Raw genomic sequence first — 22,835 nt, forward strand, 5'->3', positions numbered from 1 at the left:
ATAGATCACCTTAAGTATGGCCGAAGTAATGTCAGTGGACCTTTTTGCATAGCACAATGACTTAAGAAATGTTGCCAAATCCGAGCATTCAAAAATGATGAAGCAGGCACCCCAAAACAGTGAGATTGGGTTTAAAAATACCATGTTAAAAATAATAAATGTTTGCTGCTTTTTTCGTTTGTGTTCTGTTTTTTGAGACTTTGGATTAGACTTCGGTCCCATTTCCCAGCATTTCTCCATAATGCTGATGTCTAGAAACTTTTTAAATGAAAGTTTAGATTCTCACAGTTCCAGGAGCTGGGACTTTAGGGAAAGCACTAAATCGTGGGAGCTTTGCCATAAAATCATGGGCTGGCAATGCTGTGTTGGAGGCTGCCCTGATTGGCACTGAGAGTGTGGAAAAGGAGTAACATGCCACCAGTGAAGGCTGATGCCTGGCTATGAGCTGCCTTGTGGCATAGACGTCATGTGCTACTGCCGTCTGGCAAAATCTTTCAGGAGAAAGGCCAATATGGACTACAGCTCCCAGCACGCACCGCGCGAGCGGGTCGGGACTACGTCTCCCACCACGCACTACGCCGGGTTAGCCGCCGGGTTGGCTGGAAACCGGCGACTTCCTGCCCGCGGTGCGCGCTGGGAGTTGTAGTCCCGGGGGCGGGGCGGGCCGGGCCAGTCGTAAAGTAGTCGGGTCACGGAAGCGGGGGGCGGCGGCGGTGGCGGAGCCAGGCAGGATGGACAAGCTCAAGCGGGTGCTGAACGGGCAGGACGCGGAGGAGCAGGGCGGCCTGAGCGAGGTAACGAGCCCCCCCCCCCCCCGCTCCCGCTGGCCAGGCTGCCGTGGCTTGTCCCGGTGCGGGCCCGCTCCGGGCCGGGCGGCTCGTGTCGGGGGCGGGGGGCAGAGTTTCAGGGCAAGCCCTGGAGCCGGGAGCGGTGCCCGGCCTGTCAGCGCCGCCCTCCCCCGGGGAGCGGGGCCGGGGCCGGGCATGGCGCGGCCGCTCCAGCTGCTGCCCGCTGGGCTGGGAAGCGAGTCCTCCCCGCCGCCGCTCCCTGGCGAGCTGGTAGGAGGACACGGGAGCTTTACAGGGTCTCTGTCCACCTCGTCCGCTGGTTCTCAGCCAGGGAGACCCGTCCCTCTCGGGGTGCGCAGCGGTCTGCCGGGGGTACATCACCTCCTCTAGGTATTTGCCTAGTTTAACAACAGGCTACGGAAAACGCACCAGCGAAGTCCGTACAAACACACATTTCGTACAGAGACTTGTTTATACGGCTCTGCATACGGCCGTGTAACGACCATATTCATATTCCAATCGATTTATAATTACTTGGTAAAACTGAGGAAGTGAGCAACTTTTCAGTAACCGTGTGCTGTGACCGTTTTCTATTTAAGGTCTGAGTTGGTAAATAAGTGGCTTTTAAGTGAGGTGAATCTTGAGGGTGTACAAATCAGATGCCTGAAAGGGATATAGTAGCCTGGAAAAGTTGAGCCACTGACCTAGGGTATGCCTTCATTTCAGTGTGACCTCGGGTTCAAGCCCAACTTCCCTTCTGGCCACGCAGACCTTGTGCTAACCAGGGTCCGAGCTCATATTGTAAACTCACGTTATCTGTGTTACCAATATCTTTAAACACTGGGTTTAAAGGGAAAGAGTTTTAGCCACCCAGTGTATCTCACTGTTTGTGGTCTTTGTTGACTCACTGAATTTCTTTCCTCTTAGACAGTTCCACCTTGGCATCTGGTTTTGTTTTCAGGTTCTGAGTGCTACATTGTTTGTTTGGGTTTCAAACGCTTTAGGGGAATGGTTATTTTTTGAAAAAAGAAACAAATAACCATTCCCCTAAGGCGTTTGAAACCCAAACAATGTAGCACTCAGAAGCTGAACACGTTTGGTTTGTTTTTACAAAAATAGCGTAAACCTTTTTGTTCTTGGATTTTATAAAAAAAACTACTTCCTGCAAAGCTTAAATCTTGAGCCAAATGTGATGCCATGCAACTTTTAAAATGTTCTATATGTGGAAAGGTGACTAAACTTCCTAGAAACTAGTCTGATGCCATGTATTTAAATGATTTCCAATTGAATGCATGAAAATGACTTCATAATCCCACCCAACTTCTTTCCCTCACCTTCATGCCATGTGTCTAAAACTAAGTACGCTCTAGTGTGTAAAGGGCTAACATGCTCAAGTATTCATAAATTCTAGAGTTCCGTAACTTTTTGCTGTTCGGTGTTTGGATGTTTGTGGGTGGGTAGGAAATATGTTGCAAGGACTTCACTCTGACTAGATGGATGAAATAGAAGCATTATAGTTCTGTTCCATGTAGATGAATGCAACATAGAAAACAGAGAACAGAAAACAAATTGTGGTGCTTTTTATAAACTGCTTTTTCTTTGAAAATTTGACTGGAATCTGCCTGATTTCACTTCCAGTGAATATAGAAATTAAGGGTGGGAGAGGGGAAATTGATAAATAATAACTGAGAATATGGCTACACGACAAGTACTGTAGTGTCACAGCTGTGGTGCTGTAACTTCACTGTTGCTATGTTGTAGTGTAGACACTTGTTACAGTGGTGGAACGAGTTTTTCCATCGTAGTAAATCCACCCCCACAAGAGGCAATAGCTAATTCTATGAAAGAATCTTCTGTCGACCTAGCAGCTTCTGCACCACAGCTTAGGTCGGCTTAACTACATTTCTCAGGTGTGTGAATTTTTTTGCACACCTGAGTGTGGTAGTTAAGTTGACTAAGTTTTAGGTGTAGGACCAGGCTTTAATGTGGAGGCGAAGAGTCTGTGCTCGCTGAGGTGGGTATGTGTCTGCTAAAAGAAGAACACGAAAGGTTAGATATGTAGGTACAAATATAGTGGAATGAACAGACTATATAGTATTGTGGCAAGCTATTTGCTTATTGTAGGTATCTAGGACTTGATAGGGGCCTCATTCTGTAGGTCAGGGGTGGCCAACCTGAGCCTGAGAAGGAGCCAGAATTTACCAATGTACGTTGCCAAAGAGCCACAGTAATACATCAGCAGTCCCCCCATCAGCTCCCTCGCAGCACCTCCCACTCACCCACCCGCCAATCAGCGCCTCCTTGCATCTCCTGATCAGCTGTTTTGTGGCATGCAGGAGGCTCTGGGAGTGAGGGCACCACAGGCTCAGGGGAGGGGGCGGGAAGGGGTATAGTGGGGGCAGGGCCTGTGGCAGAGCCAGGGGTTGAGCAGTGAGCGCCCCCCGGCACACTGGAAAGTTGGCACCTGTAGCTCCAGCGTCGGTGCCTATACAAGGAGCCGCATATTAACTTCTGAAGAGCCGCATGTGGCTCCAGAGCCACAGATTGGTTACCCCTGATGTAGGTAATAACATACTCTCATTTACTTCAGTGGGAATTCTGCTTGTAGTGTGGTTTCAAAACTGAGCTCTCTGTTAGTAGTATTGCTGTTGTATATGGATTCATTTTTCATTTATTTTGTGTTCTAGCGGAATATTTTTCAGATGCTGCTTAAGCTGCTGATGGAAATAGAGCTATAAAGTTTGTTTTGTTGGGACACAAATTGATGTGTTAAAATGGGTTCTCAGACTCGGGATCGTGACCCCTTGGGGTTGCACGGTTATTACTTTGGGGTCGCAAGCTGTCAGCCTCCACCCCAAATACTGCTTTGCCTCCAGTATTTATAATAGGGTTAAATATAAAAAAAATGTTTTTTAATTTATAAGGGGGATCACACTCAGAGGCTGGATGTGTGAAAGAGGTCACAAATACAAAAGTTTGAAAATCACTGTGTTAAAGGATATGTCTCTTTATTTGTTTTTGGCTTCCAGATCGTTGATACAACTTCATTAAGCTGGGGCACGAGAGTGAAAGGCTTCATCGCTTGTTTTGCCTTAGGAGTTCTGTGCTCTGTCCTGGTAAGTTCTTCTCTGTCTGTCCACTTCTGCTCTAGGAGGAGACTTGCGTTTTGAGCACTGCAGTTACTTTTTATAGCACCCCAAAGTGGATAACAAAATGATGTACAAACTGGCCCCAGTTCTGCCAGCTGCTTGGGACTTTGAGCAGGCATCTGGATTGGGAAGGGAACACTTGGAAATGCAGCTATAAAATTAAACTAAACATAAACTAAAAATCAAGAAGATGATCAGTCCACTCCTCTTTGATTTGTGGGGGACTGGGTGATGTGTGGATCAATATGCAGCTTGTATGGAATGTGATTCTCAAGTACCAAGAGGAATGATATGAGGTTGGCTACGTGGGATGGGACTGGTAAACTAGTGCTGGGGTTCAGGAAGGGAATCGGATTCAGGTCAGCCAGGAGGACTGAGCCAGGCAATACTAAGGATTCATCTACATAGGCAGATTGAAGGATTGTGTGGTAACATGATTTAATCAGTCTACAAAGGTCAGATCAAAATGTATTATAACAGAGTCAGAAGGAGCACTTTTGTAATGAACTCAGTTCAATGATCCTGACATGGTAAAACTTGCCTTGTAGATGGAACTACATCCTTTTATACTATATCCATGTATCGGATATTTCTACTTTTCTTTAAAGAATAAGATTTGCACAAGTATGGCAAAATTACCTATTTGTGCAGAAATTGATTTCAGTTTCGTCCCTGATGAAAGCAAAAAATTTCAAAACCCTTTTTATAAAAAAGGAAACTGGGTTCTATCAGCAAGTGTAATGTAATGCTCTGATCACTATAAAGAATGTGAACAAACACAAACCAACTTTTGTAACTGCCATTCAGGTTTGAGTTTTTTAGTGCTTCTTCACTGCTACTAAAAAACACTGTTTTGGGGCTATTTTTGTTGCAACGTGAAACAATTTTTATCCAGTCCGGTCTATAAAATCATGACTGGTGTAGATAAGGAAGCATTTACTACTTCTCATAACACAAGAACTAGGGGTCACCAAATGAAATTAATAGGCAGCAGGTTTAAAACAGATAAAAGGAAGTATTTCTTCACACAATGCACAGTCAGCCTGTGGAACTCCTTGCCAGAGGATGTTGTGAAGGCCAAGAGCATAACAAGGTTCAAAAAAGAACTAGATAAATTCATGGAGGATAGGTCCATCAGTGGCTATTAGCCAGGATGAGCAGGAATGGTGTCCCTAGCCTCTGTTTGCCAGAAGCTGGGAATGAGCGACAGGGGTGGATCACTTGATGATTACCTGTTCTGTTCATTCCCTCTGGGGCACCTGGCACTGGCTACTGTCAGAAGACAGGATACTGGGCTAGATTAACCTTTGGTCTGACCCAGTAGGGCCATTCTTATGTTCTCTTATCTTCCTTTTCAGGGTACTTGCCTGCTATGGGTGCCAAGGAAAGGACTAGTTCTCTTTGCAGTATTTTACACTCTGGGGAATATTGCATCCCTTGGAAGGTAACATTTCTGTAAAATAGCTACCTGATACAAAGGCAGAAAATAGGAACAGAATGAGAGTGTGTGAATGTACCCATGCTTGTCTGAGTGGTGGAAATGGTGGGATGTGAGGCTGAATGTTCACTTCTCTGTACAGATCTCTAAAATTCAGAAATAATAGAAGAGGAACAAACATGACTGATTTGAACAGTCCAGTTCTTGGGAAATGAAACCGTTTCAACTGGTATTTTGTATTTACTGTTTGGATCAAATATTGTCTGGATATACTTGCTAAAATAAGAGGAATGAAATCTCATCCTTCCTGCAGGGGTCAGGAAGACATCTACATAACTTATGTATTGTTTGGTGCATCATTGTGGTTTTCTACACTTTCCTCTGAACCATCAGCTATTAGTCCATGCTGGAGGCATATCTTTGTGTAGGTAGTCTCACTGGCCTCACAAGAGACCCTGGCTATCACTGTAAATAGCTTAATAAAGACCTCTTCTCAATGTGCAGTTGACATAAAAAAACAAACAAGATTTTAGAATATGTAAGGAATGGGGTGGCAAATAATATGGAGACTTGCTATAATGCCATTATATAAATCAAAGGGGCAGCCTTATCTGTAATGCTGTGTGCCATGGTGGTCACCCCATCTCGACTAGCTTATTACAGAACTCGAGCTATAAAGCTTGGTTTGTTAAGTTGGGACACGAGTTGATGTGTTCAAGGATATGTGGGCCCTTAATTTTTTTTTACCTGGACTTTGCAATCTGTATTATGTAAAGATTTATTTTTCATTTAAGAAGAGCTATGAGAATGATCAAAAGCATGGGAAAACTCATGTGGAAAGATTGCAAAGATTGGAATTCTTTGCCTTAGAAAGAAGATGAATAGAGGGAATGTGATACAAGTACTAAGTAACGAATTTTCTAGAAAGGTTAGCGCGGGAAAGCCTGTTCTCCTTGTCTTGTAACATAAGAATCAGAGGACACTCAAAATTAAAAGTTGGGAAATTCAAAGCCAATAAAAGGAAGTACTTTGTCATGCAGTGTGTAATTTGACTGTGTAACTCATTGCCACATGACTGTGAGGGAGGGGAGACTAGTGAGACTCCATCATTCCTGGCATGCAGTAGAATTAGGCATGCCAGTGGCTATGTGGTTGTCCTGGGTACATACCATCTGGCTGATCCTCACAGGAATACTCTACTTGGCTACTCCTCTCTCATCATCTGTGGCTGGCTTGGGATTGCTTTCTTCTCTCCCACCACTCCATCTCCTCCATTATACTGTATCTTGGGCTGCTCTTGACTGAAGCAATGGCAGCCTGTTATCAGCAACAAGAGGGAGGAGAGGAGTCACCTTAGCACCAGAGAGAAAATGGGTAAATAAGCTGGACATAACAAGCTAAGATTTAAAAAAAAAGTTAAATGAAAATTTGATCAATTTAATCTGAGCCTCACTGTTCTACAAAGTCAGCCGAGTCTGATGGCACTTTAAGACTGTATCTGGCGTGTTGGTAGGAAGTGAACTCATTGACTAGTCTGTGTAAATGCAGTCCAGGTACCTCAGGGATCACTTTCATCAAATCAGAATGGAGACCTGGGATGGGACCCGTTGACCTCCACCAAGCTTGTCCCTACACCCCTTCTGGAATGTTTGGTTTTAAACAGAGATGGAGGAGTCTAGATTACAAATGTCAGCACTTGCTTCTTCCCAAGACTTAGTCTGTTTGGTGCCCAGTTCTTGGTATGTAGCTTCTCCATTGTCAGTAGGATACTGATTTTTATTCTATAGTACTGCCTGGCTGTCTTTGCTATACAGACTGCACCAATCACCATAATAACATAGGCACTGGTATCTAGTATAGTAGTGGCCCTCTAGGACAGAATGTCAATTTATGACAGCACAGTAAGCATGCTTGATGAGGGCATCTTACAGTCGAATTTTATTGCTGTATGTAGATGTTTTACGTGTCTGTGTTATGTTGTTTTGCTTGTTACAGCACTGTTTTCCTTATGGGACCTATGAGACAATTGAAAAGAATGTTTGAGCCTACTCGTTTGATAGCTACTATTGTTATGCTAGTAAGTATCAAAGGATCTTGTTTTAACTAGTCTTAATTCAGTGCAAAATTCCAGAACAAAGTTGTCAATAGTGGTTTGATCTAGTTACATTCACAGTGCTGCTTTTATTGCCGTTCTTATAGCACTGGAGGTGTATATAGTTATAGAGAACACTGAAAAAGACAGGTCCCAAGTTCTGAAGAGCATAGCCTAAATCTGGGCAGTACAGTACGGGGGCAGTGGTTTAAGTGCATGAAGTAGTAGAATCATTATCACTGAGGGGATTGATAGGTGTTGCTGAAGAAGTTTTGGAGAAATCTGACGTGCATGTGCACACACACCCACACACCCACATGGGCAACATGAAAGAAGATGTGAAGGCAGGAGCGGGACTGGGAGTTATTTAGAAGAGGGTTTGGGATGAAGCAAGTGGAGATATAGGCAGACAGAAATGTAACATTAGAGTGTCAACCCTCTTATTTCTACTTACCCTAGCTGCTAGTTTCACTCCTTGGTAAAATGCTTGTAGGTGGAGTTTCATAACAAGGTACTTGGAGAATCTAGTCATCCTCAGGTGACTTACAGCTTCATGTATAATTGAATTTTTGTGGGAACTTTGCAGCTTAGCAGATCCCGAGAGGGTCTGCAGACCACAGGTTGAAAACCACTGTTCTATGCTAACGACAACCTTTTGTGGACCCCTTAGACACAGGTTGAAAACCACGGATCTAGGTGGTTACTGGCTGTAGGCTCTTTCAGCTTTGAAGCATCTCAACAAAGGGCTTGTCTTCACGTACAGCGGTGCAGCTGCAGCGCTTTAGTGATGATGCTCTTCCGTGGTGTATTTAATCCACCTCACCGAGAGGCGGTAGCTCTGTCGACTGGAGAAGCTCTCCCATCTACATAGCGCCATCTACACGGAGGATTAGGTCAGAATAACTACATCACTCGGGTGTGGATTTTTTTACACCCCTGAGCCAACATAGTTATACTGATTGGCCAGGTCTACACTCCAGACCTATAAGTGAAAGTGTTGACCTTCAGCTGTAAATTTAAGGAGTCTAGCAAAAAGCCCCTCCAGAAGTGTCATAACTGTGCAGCTCCTATTTTTATAGTCAATGTGGGTTGTAGGCATTACAGATGCCTGAAGTGGGTGGATCATGCCTACACTCAGGCCTTGGAATGCTTTAAAATAAATAAATAAAGTAGTAGCTAAAAAGTACCTGAACATTTTTCATAGTCTCAATTGATATGAACTGGGTAGCGGTTGATACCCCAGGGCTGCTGTTTTAGTGATTTCAACAGGAAACAGATTCATGGCATGTTTAGAGACAGGCAAATCAGAGCTGCAGCCAGAGACCGAGAGGAGCTGGAAAGCTCTATATTTCTATTTAGATAAGAAAGTGAAGTAGCGTACCTGAATGTGTATACTAACTAATAAAACTGGCCTGGGGAAAAAGTAGGAACCTACAGAAATTGCCACAAGCTGTGGAAGCCTTCTGCTGTTCCTTGACTGCAGCTGTGATCTTCCTTTTGTGATGTTCACCAGCTTGCTGCTTTATTTCATATTTAGAAATAGTATAGATAGGGCATTTTAAATAGCAATTTTTACATTGGATCAGGTAAAATATTGCATTTCCCTTCGGTCTTCCTTTATATTTGCAAAAAATATATTTTAATTGTGGAGTAGTCTCTATTTTAACTGACATGCTGTGTTCTCTTCTAGTTGTGTCTCATACTAACATTGTGCTCTGCCTTCTGGGTGAGTATTTGGATCTTATATATAGCCAGTGCACACTAATAAATATATATGCTCATTATTTGATTGCATTATTGTCTGTTTTCTTCTTTCAGTGGCACAACAAGGGACTTGCTCTCATCTTCTGCATTTTGCAATTTTTTGCCTTGGCATGGTAGGTAACTTTTCCCCCCTCCCCCTAATAGGGAGGGTGTAGCATCTGAATTCAATGGGTATGCTATGCTAAACTTTTCTAGGAGATGGATTCTGAGTTATAGCCAAGGGGGCACCAGCCATCTGTAGCAGACCCTTTTCCCCAGGCACTGCAACTGTAATCTTGGCCTTGTGCAGAGGGGAGGTTCTGGAGAGGGGTGGGAGAGTGTGAGCCTGCACCACAATAGCAGCTCCCGGGCCTGGCTGCGGCTTCAGGCATTTCAACCTGGCACAGAGAGGGCTGCAGCATCACTTGGGTTTGGCACCATTGGTTTGATGATTTTCTGTGGGTGCAGTTTAACCCATGAACCCGTGCTAAAGCTGCCTCTGCTCTCTTCCCCCTCCCCCCCAAAGTAACCTGGATTAAATCTAGCTTTTGTTGATAGATTGTCAGAGGACTGTGAAGTTGTACGAATTATGGTAGGGGAGTTCTCCCTTTCCTCTAGCCACCCAAACATGAACCACCTAGCCAAATTAATCCTAATGACCTGATCTTCATGAGTGACGTCCTACAAGGCGTTTGAGATCAGATGGCTTGTCCCTGCTCTCTGCTCCAGAGTTCTGCTTGGAATGGGCTGGGGGCAGAGCACTTCTACTGCAGAGTCTCTCTCAGTGGGACTCCCTCCCAGAGTTTCTCTTGCTCTTTTTGGAACCAGCAGCAAGGTTCCCTTGTTTGCCTTTGCCCATTCAGTCCTCCCTTTTACACTAGATTTTCCCTTTCTGGATTACATTGTTCTTGACTGTTCTCTTTACTTTGTGTGGTTTAGATCAGGATTGCTTAGGGCCAGATTCCTTTTCATTATTATAACTTTTGTACAGCTTCCCAGGTCATTGCTACAGATGCTGTGGAAATAGAAGGTTGACTAGGTGTCCTTATCCAAGTCACCCAGTACATCACTAGCCAGATGACTGATCCTACTTGCCCCAGGGCTTGGTGCATGTAGGGTTTCAGAAAGAGGAGGATTATTGTTAATAAACATTTTTATAGCGAGCCATAGCTTTGCTGTGGCGCTTTATGGATTCAACAGAGTTGTTTTCAGGAGGATGGCTGAGGAGGAGCTTGCGTGCCTTTCCACTACCTGAACTGGCGTTTTGTCTTTGTGTTCACTGAGACACTTCTGTCTCTGTTTCAGTGTGGTGTGGGGAGGAGTTGTTGCTTTTGTGTATGACTCTAATGTAATCTGAAGTTAATGGTAACTCAGTTTTTTTAATATTCTCTTCCTCTCTTAGGTACAGCATTTCTTTCATACCATTTGCAAGGTAAGCTTGATTTTTCCTTATTATATTAGTGAATATCTATTAAACTCTATCTTACAGTTAACTCCCCCATAAACTGTATGACTTTAAAATGGTTGTGCTGCCATTTTTTCTGAATGACCTTAGAGTTGATTACAAACTAAACACCTAAGAATTTTTCACTTGTGACTGAAATGCAGCTGTTTCTGGGGTGGGACATGGCAGCCGGGGGTTAGGAGTTCTTACCATCCCCCCTTTTCTCTTCTCCCCTCCTCCCAGTAAACTTTTCAGGAAACATCAGCGTCCCAGCGAGTTGGCTGGCTTTTTTGCTGAAACTCACCCACTACTTTTTTCAAATGTTGCATGCACTGAAAGGCACACTGCATTTGGAGGCATGTAACCTATAAAGTGCACGAGACTGTATGAATATTCTGTCAAATAAATCTCTCAAGTTATTAAACTCCCCCATATTCCTGAACACTGCTGCCCTTCAGAAGGTTGGTGACAAGCTTGTCCTGTCAGTTGCCAGATCCCCTCTGACAAACTTGGTGGTTTTCACACCTGCAAAAATCATCCCATGCTGCCAAATGAAATGTTACTTGAGGGAGATGTCCTTTGTTCTCTGACTTGCAGAGGTGTTAACTACCCGCTTCGCCTTGAATGATCTCTTGCAACATGTCCTAGCTCCTATGCTTACTAATCTGTTCCCCCTTGTACTTAGGGCCCGTCTACCCTTAAAACGCAGCTTCGGGGAAGGGGTTGGAATGGGGGCAGGGAAGGGGTGGGAAGAGGCAGGGCAGGGGCGGGGTCTCATTGAAAGGATGGAGTGGGGGTGGGGTTGGGGGGCAGCGATGGGGGGTGTCAGTGATACGGCCCTCGGGCCAGTGCACTAGTCCTCATGTGGCCCTCGTGGTCATTTGAGTTTGAGACCCCTGCTCTAAGCCGATGGGAGAGAGCTCTCCCATTGGTGTAGTTAATCTACCTTCCCGAGAGGCAACAGCTTTGTTGGCAGGAGAAGCTCTCCTGTCGATCTAACCCCCTGTGTAGAAAGCGCTAGGTCGGTGGATTTTTCGCACCCCTGAGCGACATAGGTATACCTATCTAAGTCTCTTGTGCAGACCTGGCCTTAATCTTAGTGAACTAAAGCCATTTTACCCCTGAATGAGAGCATCCATACAGGTGTTTAGCATGTTTTAATTCCTATGCATTTACTTCACACCTTTTGTTGATTTGCCATAACTTTACTGAGTGTTCCAAAGTAGACAAGTCCTTAGCCATGTGGTACATAGTCTGCAATGGAATCCTAAGAACTGCCTTTTGAAAACGTAAGCAATAACCCAAAATACTACAGATGAGCAATGGAACTAAACTAGCTGCCCTGTGGGAACCTTAATTTAGATTTTCATGTATGCATTTAAGATTTCCTTTAATACTTTTTTTAGAATGTATGCATAACAAACATCTGTGTCCAATTCTGGCATCCTCTCTTTTTCCCACTTTCCCACTCCTCCCCGCTGCCCCCCATAGACAAGTACATAGGTGCATCTCTCATTTAAACGAAACTTAAAGTTGTCTCCACTATGCAACCTGTGTGATATGTACATACACCTATGTAATGCAGAGCGAATGCTGCAGCCTTACATATGGAAATGTACACTGTGCAGGAATAAATGTCTAAGTCTTCAAGCAGCATATCTTGATTACTGCAATGAAATATTTGGGGAAGCAGCCCAGTCATGTCAGTATTTCTCTCTCTCCACAGGGATGCTGTGAAGAAATGCTTTACTGTTTGTCTGTCATAACAGGTATATGTGCTGTTTTGTGACATTCTAGGAAGTACAGTGGAATTATGCTAACTGTTTTGTATGTACCTTCCTACTTGTGTCTTAAATATATGCCTTGCAGCTTGTAGTGGGAGGCTTGTATTAAAATCCAGCATATCTGGTTACTTGTGAACAATGATAGTCAGTCAGAATAATGAAGTGGTGCTTTCTGTAACATTTAGCCCAGCTGGACTGACGTCTAGAATTCAGTTTTGTTGTTTTAGATAAGTTACACAAATCATGCAGAGTGAAACAGAAATAACATTTAAAGACACACTGTTAGCCTAAAAATAATAGAGCAGATCCTCCACTGGTGTAAAACAGCACAGCTCGATTGTCTTCAATGGAATTATGCCAGTCTACACCAGCTGAGATCTGTTGCATAGTAAGACCCCAAGGCTGCACTTTCTGACCTCCTCCTAGCTTTGAAATAACTTTTAAAACCCTAATGTCTCACCATTTAGATTTGTTTAATTTTTTCACTGGACAGTGAAACTCCCCTGATCTGTTCTTTCTTTCTGGCTCTCTTGCAGGAGCTCAGTGCTGCATGGTGGGATTTATAACACTACCAGGGAAGGTTTCAGTCTAAACGGGAAAACTATTTTGTCTGAATATTTTTGAAAGTTTCATTTCTTTACCCAACTACTAAAGTTTGGGTTTAAACTACTGACAGTGTCTCTGTAAAATAACTCAAAAAGAGCATTGATCACCACTGGAAAAGTGCTAGGAATTCAGTGCAACCAAGATAAATTAAGAGGCCCTTTACCTGCTACTGACCTGATTTCTGCAACTTGCCTGCAGCAGCTAGCAGTATTGCAGGGCAGGGAGGTGCATTTCTCACGTCAGGATAGATACCCATCCTGTTCCCAGCTGTATTATGGGAGAGAAACAGAAACTAGGACTTGGTAGGTAAGCAAGGGAAAAACTGAGCTTCAGTTAATTTTCTGGGCACAGATTCTATCGGAGATTCTTTCTAAATGGTCATTGTGTTTTACTTAAAAGTAGGAAAGCATTTCTATACACCCTTTAAAATAAAAAATCCTCTGCAGAGGGTGACAGAATTAGTGTTAGGAAAGGAAGAGACACTGTTCTTCTGACTTACCGCTCTCATCGGTTCATACCATTTCTCACTTCTCTGCACAAAGGTGAGAGATCATTTAAATCCCCCTGTGGTTCAAATATCACGCTGTGGAGCAGAAGAACTGCAGAAGCATATGCTCTTCAAGAGTCTATATTCTGAAAAGAGTGATAGCGATAGCAAGTACAGCTTACTAAGGAAATGTATGCAGGATTAAACTGCCAACTTTGAACAAATTATACCTAGTGGCTGGGATTTTTATGATGCCAACAAGTTCCAAGACCACTTTAACATCCCCTTTTTCTGAATCCTTAGCCAAATTCTTGTGTGAGCTCAACACAGAGTCATCCGGCTCCAAGTTGTACAGTGGCTCATTGGCAAACTTGGTATAAGTTAAGCACTTGGACACTCTTATCGTGTGTGGGACACTGCTTCACCACTTCATATCTCCTTTTAATGCATCCTTACCTTACTGGTACAAAGGCTTATCTTTCACATTATGGGCTGGGACCAAGGTCTGGGAAGATGATGATCAGTGAGGCTTTGTAGATGTGTGTTTGCAAAATCTTGGTGTTTTTTGCAGGGCTCATCCTTTGTTCTTTAAGGCCCTGCCTGCCCCCCAAATACCACATCAGGGAGCCTGGTCACCACCTGTAACCTAGGGGCAAACATGGTTCTGATTTGTAGCATAGCTAGGACCTTACCCATAGTTCATAATCAAACAAGGCTAGCAACAAAACAGTGTGTCAGTCTCACAGTTTCATGGCATCCAGAAAAGTTATTAGAATCTGAGAAGGAGCTATTTAAAAAACAAAAACCCAACCTTTGTGTCCTTCTGTTGTTCGAGATAGTTTAGTGCATTCCATTTTCACAGGATCCTTTTCAAAGCCCATCATCCAGTTTAACAGGGTATCTATGGGGTTCTTGTGGCTAAAGTTACTTTCTTAGAAATCCATTAGGAATAGAACAGACCTTAAAAATATGCCCCAGTTATGCTTGGAAGTATGGGAGAGCTATAGAGAACAGGTTCCTCCATAAAATAGTCTGTGTTTGTGAATGAAAAGGAATGGGGAATTAACATTCAAATTAATATGCTGACGCCATTATTTTTCCACGCTTCTTCCTTGAAAGAAAGGAGTAGTATAGGACCCAAGAGACACTTTCCTGTTTGTACCCCCCATGGTTTTTAAAATCAGATGTCATGATACCTTAAAGCAGTAGCCTCCCTGGGCCACCTAGGTTTTAACAGATAGCATTCATCTCTCTCCTTTCCCAGGAATACAGGCTCTGCAGCCTGGGCAGACGCCCTGATCTGTTGTCTTATTCTGTGCTCCAGTCCTGTTGGGTGGAGACTGTGGAATATTCCTCTAACAACCACCTTGCTGCCATCTTCTGTCTGCACACCAGCTCTCCAGGGGTCCTGGCCACAAGATATTACTGAACTATTCCACTTCCACCATGAAAACAATTCTGGCTTCAGCTCTATGCTACTAAAGTCCTGAAGCTGCTGTACTACCACCTGAGCTCTAGATCCTAGGGACTGGAGGGGTGAGACTGCTGACTTTTCCAGCCATAGCAGCCTTCCACTTTGAGCCAGAATCTATACACGACTGTAACCTCTGACTGTCTGTGGCCTCTAGTTACTGTGCAGTATGTTGCTGAGCAGGCAGCCTCTCAGGGTTGATGCAGACTCCCTTAGGCACCGAGAGAGGCAGCAGCAGACACTCATGAAATATCCCTCATCGGATGGCAAGTGTAATCATCTAGGCTCAATTCAGTTAGGATCCCCACTCCCAAATCATCTGCAAGTGGAGAGCTTGGGGAAAACTAGGGACAATTGCCCCATTCACATTGTTGCCTGTTGCTCTTGAAGCTGCTGCTTGACTAGTCGTTTTGTAACTCTGTTAGAATACCACGTTCCCCCCTTTGGAGCTGATGAAATCCCACTTTTTGCATGATTTGCGGACAGGTGGACACCAGTCACAGTCCAGCAACTGAGTTTTCTCTGGGGAGATGATTCTCATTTGCTTTCAGGCTGCAATAAAGCCTAACTCTGCTTACACACATACAAAAGCCTTGTCCGTCTCTCACAAATGTATCACATTTGGTTTAGGCAGTTTGGCTTCCTTTGGCTTCTTTGTTGTTACAGCTGCTTCTGAGCTCTGATTTCCAGGGAGCTGCCTTTTTTAATATGGGCCCCTGGTTTATTATGCCTCCTTAAGGCTGTGTGATTTTGTGGTTCAAGCAGAAAGCTGGGAGTTTTTTCCTGACTAGGACAAGTCCCTTAACTTGTGTGCCTCAGTGTAACTGGGAACTGAGCTACCTCCCAGTCTGTATCCTGCCAAAGGATCCTATCCAGGTTTTTTGTAAGTGTCTTTGCAATGTTTACAAAATGCCTCTGTAAGAGGCAATTAGAAAATCTATCCCTCAATGCCTTGCTCAAGCCCAAGTTTATTTTAGCACTAGCTTCCCTGTGGGAATTCTCGGAAAGCTCTATGTAAGTAGCATATGCTTCCTTTCCCGAAAAAGTGCTGTTAACCAAGTCCATCACTGTAGGAGCTTAAGCAATTAAATCCTGCAGTGCTGGATTGCTTGTTCCTCTACTTCAGATCACTCCTTTCTTGACCTTCACTGCCTTCGTAAAGGGCTAGCACTTGTACTGGAATGTTGCACCAGAGCACACGGCTTTCTAACCCAATCAGGATCACCAGAATCAAACCTCAGTTTTATACACTGGATAGAACTTTTGTATCTGCATGTTAGCTATTTAGAACCGTTCTGCTAACTTTTTGGCAGAATGGCTGATTTTTATAAATAGGGAATTTAGGGTTTGGAGCTGTACAGTAATTTGTTGCCAGCACACAGATTGTCTGGGTGTCTTAAATTTCAGATCCACAAGCTAATTATTTTAAATGCCGAGTTCCAGCCCTGCAGCTCTTGAATCAATAAGTTTAGTAAACTGTATTTCATGTAAGGTTGTTGAATGTCCTTAATGGAGGTAGGAGAGGGGGACACAGAACTTTGAAAGAAAAAGGAGGGCAGAGGGAATGGAGGCATAGTAAGCACTTGAGTGACAGCAGTGTTCATATTAGCCTCTGGCATTGCAAAAATTTTCCATGAATGAATCATACTCTTTTGGTTGGGGGCTAACTGGGTAGGAAAGACTCCACCCACACGATCTCCAATATGAGAAACACTCAGGTTTGTGGGTTCACCTCCAAATGGCTTTGCCTAATAAATCCACTTCATTCTACTGAAACAAAGGCTTGTGACTTCTACTTACTTACTTAATCTCTGTTCAAATTGCTGCTATGTTTGATTGCAACTGAATACTTGCCTTGTTACTGAAATATGTTGCATTCCCATATTTGTGCCTGTAATTAACCTGTCCTACTTGTATGCCTGCGTATTACAGTAGCCACTGTATTCTACCTGCCTTGCATACACACCTCATCCACTACGGTATCAAACAACATAATACTGTAGTTAATGTGGAAATAATGAAACTGGACAGTCGAATACATTCCATGTGAACTCTCTTGCACTGAAAAGGCAGTTTTTTTTGTTTGTAAAACAAGCTTCCTTGTGTTTTCTGTTCTGATGGGTGGTTTATTGATGGGTAGGTGCGTGTCTTAAAGCCACCAGATTCCGGCATGCAATTCCTCACATTCAAAATCTTTCTGCTGAGTGCACAGTATGTCAAAAACACACAGAAAATAGTATTTCTTTCATTAAAAAAAATTAAAAATCTTGTGTTGGATCTCAAAGTTGCTTCCCCTTGCCAAGCTCCTTCCTAATTTTACAGAGCGCACAACCACAAGGGCTGAGATTTTCAAAGAAGCTGAAGGGACGTGGGTATCAAACTCAGTGGGATTCGTGTATTTAGCTCCCTTAGGCAGGCTTGAAAGTCTCAGACCAGCTTGTCTTTCATTTGCTGAAGCTGCAGTACATGTTAATGCAATGCTACTTTAACCAAAAAGGGCCTTAAAATGCAATTCTAGCCTGGAAAATAACTTTAAAAAAAAAAAAAACAAGCAAACAAGAAGCCTGACTTGTCAGATTTGGTAGGAACAGAAATTAGAGAAATCTTTTCACTTATAAAGAAACCACATTAGTTCTGGAGTGTCTGGGGCACATTAAATATGAAAGCCTATATGCAATGTGTAATCACTCTTCTGAGTAGAACCTGACTTTAATGACACATAATAAAGTGCACTTTGACTACTGACACTGCCAGAGGCTTTTTTAATGACAGCATTTTAGAAAAAGAAACAAAATATCCAATCTTGTTAGTAATTTTATTACGATTGAATATTAAAGACGAGTTGGATGGGCAATCTTGAATCCCAAGGAAGTGTGTTTTATACTCTGATACAGAAAATATCTTGTGACAATTCGTTTTCAAATTTCACATGATGTCGCAATGGATGTTCCTGGAGAATACAGCAAAGTTGCCAGAACTCTGTGCAGCATCCTGGGGCAGGTTTCATTCAGGGAATTGAAGCACTGTGCCAAATTTGTATAAATTGGGAGCAGATTGTATCTATCTTATCTTTAATGCAGATGTATGACCCACTGTTTCCAGCTTACAGTTTGCTATGGTCCACATTTTTCTATTAAAAATGGTGGCCATAAACTGCATTGTAGAACTCGGGGAGGGGAGACGCATTTGGCCAGCCTTCGTGTACTGGGAGATGACACTTGTATGTGATTGCAATCCTTCATTTTAACCAGTTTAATTTCTAAAAATAGTTTGCAGTCAGTTCAGTTGCCTTATTTTCATTGTTAATGCCTCCTTTTCAGGATCACCACCATTAGTATCTATAATCTTGTTATAGGTTCTAAAAACTATTTAGTGTAAAAAAAAAAAAAATACATATATATGCTTTTGTCTTAATTGCAAATGCGTACATGTTAAGACCATAGTAAATCTTAACCAGATTGTGAGGGGAAGCACAGCCGCTAAATATGGGGGTATTCCATTTTTAAAATCTTGTGCCGAGCTTTGAAATGTAATGTGGTGATTTTTTTAAAAATAGCTTTATCAACTGAGGGATTTTTGTAAAACAAACATTTTGTGAAATTCTCCACTACAATGACTGTTTGTTTTGTATTATAAGCTGCTTCTGGACCTTTTATATATATCCTGGTTGCTTTGTCTGACTTTGTAATTGTTCAGTAAACGTTTTTTAACTTATTGCAAAACATTTTCTGTAATGAAGCTAGATCCTAAGACATGTGAACATCATTGTTTTTCAATAAAGTTGACACTGCAGTAAATGATCTGTTGCTTCTCAATCGCTTTTAATTTTTAATTTAAATGATGCAGAATTTTCAGGTGAAACTGAAGTGAAGTTAAGTAGTCCATAAAAAATAGAATAGTACAAAAGGGCTTCTTTTATTTTAAATTCAGCTGGTTGTGTGTGTGTGCGTGTGAGAGAGAGAGAGAAAAATAGGGGAAGATCGGGTGAGGAGCTATAGTGTGAATATAGAACTGGGAGCCAGGAACTCTTGGTCTAATTCTGTCTCTGATCTTGGTCAAGTCCCTTGATCAAAAAAATCAGAGACAGTTTTTGAAAATGTTGGTATGCCCTCTTTTTTTGGGCTGCTTGTAGTTACTCATGCTTCCAAATAATTGTATACAATTCTTTAGAATAAAAGGAACATTTACATGTCTGGTCACACCCATAATGTGCTAGGCTCTATTCTATATAGGTTCTTATACTGCATACTGTAGTATGAGTGCCTTTCAGTAGTGTATTAAGCAACATGGCTAATATCTGTTGTGTGTGTTCTCTTATCTCCCCAGGCGGAGAATTGTGTGCAGGAAAGTGTTTTGTTTATGTTGACTAATATATGCCAGCTACCGTATCTGTGTATTCTGATATTATGTGCAACATATATTCCAAGCATTTAAGTATATATATTAAGCATTCATATAGAAGTTATCAAGGCCAAATTGGCCTGTACCTTTTTTTATAATCCTGTACACACACATGCGAAGTATCCCGTAACACCTTGAAGTGAGCTTGGGCTTGAGTAGATAAGAAAACTGTCAGTATCCGTACATACGATTATTTCCTCACGGCAACATGAAACACATTACCCACAGAAACCTAGAAGGTGTCTTCATGCCTTTTAGTACCCGGAATGCATGTGCTCAGAAGAAAGATAAGGGTGCATAATGACCTAGAATGCGTGGGTTTAGAACAGAAGATAAACTGGAACACCATGGTGCCAGACATGAACAAGGTAAAAAGCGACAGGTTTCAGAGTAGCAGCCATGTTAGTCTGTATCGGCAAAAAGAAAAGGAGTACTTGTGGCACCTTAGAGACTAACAAATTTATGTGAGCATAAGCTTTCATGGGCTACAGCTCACTTCATCGGATGCATAGAATAGAACATAGAAGAAGATATATAAGCATACAGAGAAGATGGAAGTTGCCATACAAACTGTAAGAGGCTAATTAAGATGAGCTATTATCAACAGGAGAAAAAAAAAAACTTTTGTAGTGATAATCAAGATGGCCCATTTAGACAGTTAACATAGGGAAATACAGGTTTCAGAGTAGCAGCCTTGTTAGTCTGTATTTGCAAAAAGAAAAGGAGTACCTGTGACACCTTAGAGACTAACCAATTTATTTGAGCATAAGCTTTCGTGAGCTACCATCCGATGAAGTGAGCTGTAGCTCACGAAAGCTCATGCTCAAATAAATTGGTTAGTCTCTAAGGTGCCACAGGTACTCCTTTTCTTTATAGGGAAATAGATTCAATATGTGTAATGACCCAGCCACTCCCATAAAAGGACCCAAGAAGGAACTCCACTAATAGTTTGCTTTCTATCCTCAGAGGGCATACCAGAGGAGTTAGAAAGCAAAATATTAGTGGAGTTCCTTCTTGGGTTCATAGACAAAGAATTAAAGTTCAGGTTTAGAGTAGCAGCCGTGTTAGTCTGTATCCGCAAGGAGAACGGGGGTACTTGTGGCACCTTAGAGACTAGCAAATTTATTAGAACAGAAGCATGGATCTGTGCTTTATGGGCGTGGCTATAGTAGGGTATAAAAAGATGTCTTTAGGGATGTAACTTTTTGGAGTACACCTGTGCTAGGTGAATGTAACATCACTGCATGGGACTGCTCTTCGGAGACTGGTATCCTATAGAACCTTTTCCCTCTACCATTTTAATAAGCCTGGTTCACATTGGTTATGGGGTCTCTTGAGTATATTTCACAACAAACCAAAGTGTGCTCAAACAAGTGACTATACAGTTGATCCACATTTAGGATTTTTAATATATACACATGTGGCTATGTTAGAGAAGGCAATGTCAAAGAAATGCACCTTGCACTTACAGCAGAAGGTGGTGAGGTTTGTGATGGTACTTAATTCCTGGAGGAATTAATTCCACAGTCTTTGGCTAGCCCTTGAACGGTGGTAACTGGAATTCCCATGCTAGGGGAAATTGTGAAATTTCAAAAAAAAATTTTCAAAATGAACAAAAAATGGAAATTTCCTGCAGTACAAGAACTCGCGTCATTTGGTTTCAACATTTTAAAAATGTTTCCGAGGGTCCCTGCGTAGGAGCCCTAGAAGCTGGGGCTCCCAAGGCTGTTGAGGAACTGGAAGCCCTGGCAGCCCCAGCTCTGGGACAATCAGCTTGGAAGACTGCCCTGGAGCCGAGGAGCTTGCAAATGCGAGTTCCGCAGCATCCCTCTAGGCAGGCTGCCAAGAAGCAGGGAAGCTGCAGAGCTGGGAACAATTTTTCCACTGGAAAATTGAAAATTTCCAGCAACATTGAGGTTTTTCTGCAGAAAAATGTCAATTTTTCCAGAAAGTGAATTTTTCTGTTGAAAATCAGACAGCAACGGCCCAAACAACTCTGTCTTCAAGCATTGTCTCAACACATATGAAGACCCCGGTCTAAAGAGTTTACCATCCATCAAGTCCCTAGATTAAGTACAGAAGGGCCAGTATAATCATCTAGTCTGATTTCCTACGTAACACCGTCCAGAGAATGTCATCAAGCGATTCCTGCATTAAGCCTATGATGTCTGGTCGAGCAAGAGCATGTCTTTTGGAAATGTATCTAGTCTTGATGTTAAGACTTGGAGTGATGGAGAATCAAACACATACCTAGGTAAGTTTGTTTCAATGGTTAATTACCCTCACTGTAAAAAATTTGCTCATGCCTAGCCTTCAGTTTATCTAGTTTCAGCTTCCAGTCAGTGGATCTTGTTATGCTTTTCTTAAGTTCTGGGGCAGAGACTGTCCCCTTTTTATAGGTGGTGGGCTGGTGGTTTATTTCCCTTTGGGGATGAGAGACTCAGAGAAGAGCGATTTGCCCCTTTTCCCCAACTCCGTCTTCTCCCCTCCCTGCCTTTTTTTGTTAAGATTTTGATTTGCTCAGGGGGAGTTCCCTGTGATGTGAGAAATTCAATGTCAAGGAGAGGTTAGGAGCTGAGAGGGTTTACTTTCTGTGTGCACCTTTCTCATTGTTCCAGTCTATGTAGCAGCAGCCCGAGGTTTAGTGTATGATGGTGATTGCCCTTCCAACAAGAACAGGAGACTTAAGAAATAGAGTTCTGCTCCTTTTTCCTTTCTGCTCCCGGGAGACCTTATCATGTGAGCATGAGTGAGTGAATACACCGAGAGCTGGAGCACTTGCTGTAGGTGTAATTGAGGGGAAGATTTGGGATGGGTATATTTTAGTTGTCCTTTTGTCAGCCTGCTGGAGATGCGCTCTCCGGCACCTGGATGAAGGGGTAGCTTTGAGGGCTTGGGCTTTTGATTTCTGTGGTAGCAGGCATGGGGCAATGATGACATGGCAGAAATAAAGTGAATAGGAGATGTAGGCTGCAGCCGATGTTTCAAGGCTGTCCCAGTGGATTTATCTTAGCTATCTCTCCAGATGCCAGGTTTGTAGGGGGACAAAGGCCCTGATTGTCTTATGCTTTTTAGTGTAAGATCAGTGGTTAAGGTACCCACTATACGCAATTTATTGAAAACTGACTCTCTCAACTTTGCAAGTTGACACCTAGATGATGGATGCTGCTGGGCCTATTTTGCATGGCTGTCTCTGGCCTGGCCTTTAGTGCAGGGTGAAACAAAGGTGCAGGAAGTGCACCTGTGATTGCATTTGGGTTTAAATGTACGAGGGCTTCTACATACATCCCCCATCTCCCTAGACAGCATCTAAGACAATATTGCCCACCTTGCGTTTCCAGGGTGTGGATCCCTCTCCTGTAGGAAGCATTATGAGGTGGATTCTCTTCCACTGCTGCTAAACCACCTGTTAGTTCTCCACTTCCTGCCTGA

At 42.9% G+C, this 22,835-nt stretch overlaps 1 protein-coding gene across 4 annotated transcripts; it reads left to right on the plus strand.

Annotated features, from left to right (window-relative positions):
• Positions 1-664: 664 nt before the first annotated feature.
• Positions 665-19,080, plus strand: SFT2D2 (SFT2 domain containing 2). 4 transcript variants are annotated; one of them, XM_073307982.1, is made up of 9 exons: positions 665-794; positions 3,818-3,904; positions 5,296-5,381; positions 7,371-7,452; positions 9,158-9,193; positions 9,286-9,344; positions 10,613-10,642; positions 12,381-12,423; positions 12,975-19,080. In XM_073307982.1, exons 1-8 carry the CDS (start codon positions 732-734, stop codon positions 12,418-12,420), a joined length of 483 nt encoding a protein of 160 aa, XP_073164083.1. In that variant the 5' UTR covers positions 665-731; the 3' UTR covers positions 12,421-12,423; positions 12,975-19,080. The 4 variants fall into 4 exon arrangements, with proteins under 4 accessions (XP_073164083.1, XP_073164092.1, XP_073164074.1 ...); XM_073307991.1 differs by having other exon boundaries at positions 14,796-19,073; XM_073307973.1 differs by lacking the exon at positions 12,975-19,080 and having other exon boundaries at positions 12,381-12,580.
• Positions 19,081-22,835: the final 3,755 nt, after the last annotated feature.

The sequence above is a fragment of the Lepidochelys kempii genome, chromosome 1, assembly GCF_965140265.1.
Source record: "Lepidochelys kempii isolate rLepKem1 chromosome 1, rLepKem1.hap2, whole genome shotgun sequence".
In the NCBI taxonomy this organism is placed as follows: Eukaryota; Metazoa; Chordata; order Testudines; family Cheloniidae; genus Lepidochelys; species Lepidochelys kempii.

Bases quoted from the DNA above. Each gene is read 5' to 3' on its own strand.
- SFT2D2 (XM_073307982.1), top strand. From the start codon at position 732: ATGGACAAGCTCAAGCGGGTGCTGAACGGGCAGGACGCGGAGGAGCAG. The intron at 3,905-5,295 runs GTAAGTTCTTCT...CTTCCTTTTCAG, and splicing joins GAGTTCTGTGCTCTGTCCTG to GGTACTTGCCTGCTATGGGT. The intron at 5,382-7,370 runs GTAACATTTCTG...TGCTTGTTACAG, and splicing joins AATATTGCATCCCTTGGAAG to CACTGTTTTCCTTATGGGAC.